The sequence below is a fragment of the Branchiostoma belcheri genome, unplaced genomic scaffold (assembly GCF_001625305.1).
Source record: "Branchiostoma belcheri isolate BF01 breed outbred unplaced genomic scaffold, Haploidv18h27 scaffold262, whole genome shotgun sequence".
Taxonomy (NCBI): Eukaryota; Metazoa; Chordata; class Leptocardii; order Amphioxiformes; family Branchiostomatidae; genus Branchiostoma; species Branchiostoma belcheri.
In genome coordinates, this window is record NW_017803868.1 from 77,812 (window position 1) to 83,554 (window position 5,743).

General features: G+C 37.4%; 1 protein-coding gene across 1 annotated transcript in view; it reads right to left on the reverse strand.

The window, feature by feature from the left end:
- The window catches only part of LOC109472031 (fibronectin-like), a 33,969-nt gene extending 29,855 nt beyond the window's left edge, over nucleotides 1-4,114 (reverse strand). The window contains exons 1-2 of the mRNA XM_019771601.1: nucleotides 4,024-4,114; nucleotides 2,457-2,646 (exon numbers count right to left, since the gene is read on the reverse strand). Of these exons, the coding sequence (XP_019627160.1) occupies nucleotides 2,457-2,646; nucleotides 4,024-4,114 (281 nt within the window). The remainder of the gene's footprint in view (nucleotides 1-2,456; nucleotides 2,647-4,023) is intronic.
- Nucleotides 4,115-5,743: the final 1,629 nt, after the last annotated feature.

Sequence of the window (5,743 nt, forward strand, 5' to 3'; positions counted from 1 at the left end):
TGAGTGAGAATGGGGAGGGGAGGTGATTGTCACATCTTGGTGATACAATTACCAAGTTCCAAAGCAGCAAGAGTGAGAGTCCACAGTCAGATGAATTTGTAAAGAGTTAGATAGGGACAGGGGAAGATGGGGACACGGGGATCACCCGGCGGCCAAAGGCAGGAGGAAGATCCAATCCGCGGGAGGTCTGGGATCGGGGGTGATGTGGAATACACCATGTTTATTTTATTTATGTCATACGCACCCGTGAAAACAGAAAATTCAATAAATTATGAGCCAAAAGTTGGTGTATCTAATTAAAACGTGTAATGGTGTCAATTCCAACTTCCGAATTCAGTGTTCGAAGTTTCAAAAGTGGTGCACTCGGTGTTCGGGACTCATCTATGCTTTCCACATATCCATTAGGCCACACCAATTTAATTTGTTGGTTCTCGGATTCGCCTCTTTGTTTTTTCTGATTTGCAAAAAAAAAAAAGATTCTGGTTCTGAATCAACTCAAATATGTCCAATTATTCTGCCCAGTTGAGGAAATGTTTTCTTAGTTGTTACAATTTTTCCATCTATCAATGTTGTGCTTTGATTAAAAGTTCAAAATTCATTGTTTAAATATTGACCCAGCCTTTTGTGTTGACTTCATGGCTCCTATTGTAACATTTGGGGCTATAACAGGATGCCAAGACCTATCTTTTTTTTTCAGCCCTGTCACTTCATTTTTTTTCTGAAAAAAATCTGAGAACCAACAAATTAAATTGGTGTGGCCTTACCATCTGATATGTTACATGTAACACAAAAGTAAACGGACAGTTGGGTTAAGCATTTGGGATTTATGGCGGGAGTCCAGAATTAAAACTTTTTTCCGTAATTAAATGGTGACTGTTAGGCCCAGAGGACTTCATTCACACTTTTGGCACACAAATCCAAACTACTAGTATCCAATTCTATTAGGTGGCTCAGAAATAGGAATTCCTGCAGGAAAGAAATTCCTGCAGGAATTCCTGCAGGACATTCCTGCAGGAAAAAGTGTCTTCCTGCAGGAATTCCTGCAGAATCTGCAGGAATTCCTGCAGGAAGAAAAATTTCAAAATGGATATTCATGAAAGTTATTATCATATTTGACAACTATACATCATACTTGTCAATCATATATAAAGACTTTGTACTAAGTGCTTTTATATTGAAAATATCAGCACTTGTCAAAATGGGAAAAGTGGAATTCCAAACTTATATTGGAGACTTTTTGATAGATCATTACTCATAAGCTTTTATATATAACTGATTAACAGAGAAAGATAGACAAATATAAACTACACAAAAAATTAATTTCAAACATAAATTGAAAAATATAAATCACACCCCAAATGCATACAGTTAAATTTAATAATAACTTTCGTCATTGGATGATCAACTAATATAATATATGCAAAGAGGGCCTTTTTTACTTAATTTATGGGAAATGTATAAAATATCAATATCATAGCAATGGTTAGAGTCAAGTCCGCGTCACTGTGTGGGTTTTTTCTCCATGTTTGTAATACTTTTGAATGATTTAGGAGACAAGAATACCCCAGTAACAAAAGTTCTTAATTTTCCAAAAATTAGAAAATGAATATTTGAATATGTTTGTTTTAATGAATTCATTTAGATATTTCTGACTGAAACATTTTGAAAGTGGCTTTACAAAGATCTCTTCATTTAGAATAAATTTGAACTACACATGTGTTTCTTTCACTATTCGAAATATTTAGAAATATTTCAAACAAATAACCAAATGGCAGATGTGGGTAATTGCCCCATAAAAGTAGTTTCTAATCCGACTCTTCGGTCTTCTTCTGTATATTTTTAGATTTCACTCATGGACACTAGTGGCTCTTTTGTTGTAAGGCATCAATACCTGAGGCCTAGGCAGTCTACCCTGTACTTCACAGGGATGTGTGAATTACTTCCTTCCCATCCCACTGACCTATTTACAAAATGTTAGAAATAATTGAAAATAATGGTAAAAAATGGTAGAGTGTTGTTAGAAATATTCAGAAACTATTGGAAATGTGATATTCCACATCAGGAATATTTCACAAGTTTTACAAAACGAGGGAATTTTTTAGAATGTTGAAAAGATATTCAAAATATTTCTAAGTTATGAAATTTCTTAGACAAACCATTACAACGAATTCACAACATTTCTAAGTAATGACAAAAATAACCGACACGGTAACGCGGACTTGACTCTTACACCCCTTGACTAATTCGAAGTCCTGTAACTCTTGGTAAGTTACTAAGTACTGACTTGCACGAGATATTCAGAACTCTATGTTATGTTCGTATATCCTTATATAATTCTAGTCTGTGTTTTGAGAAGTTTTTATGTCTGCGTGTTTGTTTTTTTTTTTGTTTGCTTGTTTGTTAACCATTAATCCTGATGTATATCCATTGATCGACTATGTATTCTGAACACATACCTGGCAATCATGTACGATTGACCGAGATCCACCCACCAGCTTGGATCAGTCTCTCCTGCGTCTGCAGTGTGTGTACAAGTTCCAGAAAAGAAGTTGGTATCGGTGTTCCCGTCCACGGCACGGCTGGCAGCCCGAGTGTGGTGCTCAGTGGTTGTTTGGTACGCCGTCTTCCCAAGTGCGACATTGACACCTGTTCCGGACGAGAGGACTGTCATTATCAGTATTATAGACCCGGATTACCTGGAATACTACAGTAACGTACAGCAGCGATCACACGGCCCTTTATTTCTGCACATACCGGGAGTAAGTGCCCTGGGACTCTCACTGCGTCCCGCATTAGCGTGGCTTACTGACTTATGGCGGATTTGGAAAGCGAGCCATTTCAAAATAGCTGAAAATCACGCGTTTGACTGTCTGTCAACACAATTACTTGAGAAGGCTTACGTGGTTTGCCTTAGTACTACGTATATGGGTAGGTTCTGATGAGAATTGATTAGATTATATGATTATATTTTGGTCCCCTTGATGCTTGTAATGACACTGCATAAGAGCTTCGATTTTTTTTTTACATCTCGTGATTTAGATCTGCTAGAGTCAGAAAGCTGTTCTGTTTAGAGATGAGGTGAGTTAGGGTATTCTACCAGCCTGTTCTGGAACTGTTGGAATATTCGTTGAAACGTATTTAATGAATGATAACCCAAGAACCAGTTGACAGATCGACGTGATTTTAAATATGTTTAGTAGCTAGCATAAGAGATTTTTTTTATAATTAGATGCAAACAATTATATGCAGACGGCACTATTGCCTTGTACATGGTAGGGCCCAAAATTTGAAGACGACTGTAGTCCACAGTTGATGATTTTAAAAATTCTTATTTTCTTCTTCTACTTTGGAGACTTCGGGGCTAAGAATAGGTAGAAAAGGAATGGTCAAAATTTTCCTAATTTGGTCAAATTTACTTTATTTCACCAGTTCAATGGGTATAATGAGAGACCTGAGCGGTGAGGTTTTGCCTGCTTTTTGGCCGTCATGAGCGGCAAAATTCCGTCAAATGACGGAAAAAAGGGCGCTGGCTAGAAACCTGGCGCCAAACACAGATGACAAAAATGAAAGATAATTACACAAATGTGTAAAATGTGGAAGTAAATTAAAGATTTTAATATTCTTATTGTTAATGCAAAACTCTTACGCAATGCGGATAGAACAGTTATACGTATTAATTCATATTGTCATATTATAATTTTCACTATTTTACTATTGTCGCCATTACTATGAAAGGTATTATCACTTAAGATAGTATAATTTATACCCTAGTGAAGGCATCTAAGGTCACTTGTAACCTTTAATATTTAAGGTAAAGTTATTTCCTTCTAAGTACCTTAGATTAATTTAGATATAAACATAAGTAAAAAATTTTCTTCGAATAACTCAGAGTTTACCCCACCTATGTCATGACAGAAAATACTAAAGATGTTTCCAGGTGAGATTACGCGTGCGATTGGCCCGAAAAATGTTTGCTTGATAATCGATAAGACAGCACGTTTATAGCTGTTGTTTATAACTAACCTTCACTGCCGCTCAGATCGCGCAAGTTCCGATTGGCTGCCTCATTTGGGCCTCGTATGGGTCCTGTGATAAAAAAAGTCCATTCATTCATTCATCCATGTATTTATTTATTACCTTCGCCAAGAAGGTTATGTTTTCGTTGGCATTCGTGTGTCTGTCTGTGTGTGTGTGTGGGTGTGTGTGTGTGTGTGAGCACGATAACTCAAGAAGGCTAAGATGGATTGTCTTGATACTTAGTAGGTGGGTAGGTCTTCATGAGACGTGGAACTGATTAGATTTTGGGCCCCCTAGCGGCTTGTTATGGTACTGCAGCTGAACTTCCGGTTTTGGTATCTCGTGATCTAGACATACATTGTACTAGGGTGACGAAATTTGGATGGAAGGTAGCTCATGTGCTGGGGAACAAGTGTCGTGAGTTTGCTCTGGAACTGCAGGGGCATTAGTTGAAAAATGTTTAAAGGCGGATAACTCAAGAACCGATTGATGGATCTTCGTGATCTTTGGCATGTAAGTAGCTGAAGTGTTGATTGACATAATGATATTGTAATTATGCAAATATTAATGTTATTTGCAAAATTAATGAGGAAATTCTATAAATCAGCTGCATTCCATGATAGGACTATTCAAGCTTGTGACATATGTAATTCAGAACGGCAGAAATACAGGCAGATATCGATTATGTAAATGAAGACTTAATTTGCATAATTAACGAGAAAATGTTATAATTGCATAGTGGTAATGTCTGGAATTTCATACTTGGGATATTTGAAAGTTATGTGAAGGTGAACATAATTAAACATAACTTATTCAAATAAGGACCTCATTTGCATAATTTATGAGGACATGCTATGATGGCATGCATTGATAAGTCTTCTGGTGTAGAATATGATCAACAGATATAATTGATGCAATATAGGATCCTATTTGCACAATCAAGGGGATTCATCTATAATTTCTTAGTCATAAAGGCTAACATCATTTGGCGAAGGTATGAGATCGTGGAACTCTAGTTGATAATATAATTGTTGTTTTATCTCAATAACTTCCAGGTACAATTAAGGGTTAATGTCCCGCCCCGAGGTGAATATGTTGTGATAAAGCCTTGTCAGTTCCTATAACCACCGAATAAAGCCACCAAGTGAGCGCAGCGAACGAGGTGGCTTTATGAGGCGGTTATAGCAACTGACAAGGCTTTATCACACCATATTCACTGAGAAAGGGCGGGCCATTAACGGTATTATCATATAGCTTACACGATAGCCTATCCAAACTGATGCAGTGAAGAGTGACACAATGTACAATTTACCCCTTGCACATGCTGAATAGAACATAGAATATTTGTTCCATCTGGAGTCACCTGAGGTCACTGGGGGGTTCACGTTCTATGGCCTTCTATCTGGGTCACAGGCAGGGAACAGGTGTTCTTATGGGAGTCACCCGAGGTCATCTGAACACAACTCAAGTTATTTTTGGATTTTTTAGAACTAGAGCCGTGTTCTATTGGGTCACCTGAGGTCATATGCGGGTGATTATTGGGTTTGTTTAATGTATGGATTGGGATGAATAAATACCCGATCTTGACTCTATTTGTGACATTACGGCGACATAAGGAATGTGGAATGGAGCCTTCTGATTGGTCAACGTCACCTGGCTATATGATAATTTGTTTTGGTGACTTATGATATCGTTTGTATCAAAGTTGAATGGAGTGTAGGAGAAA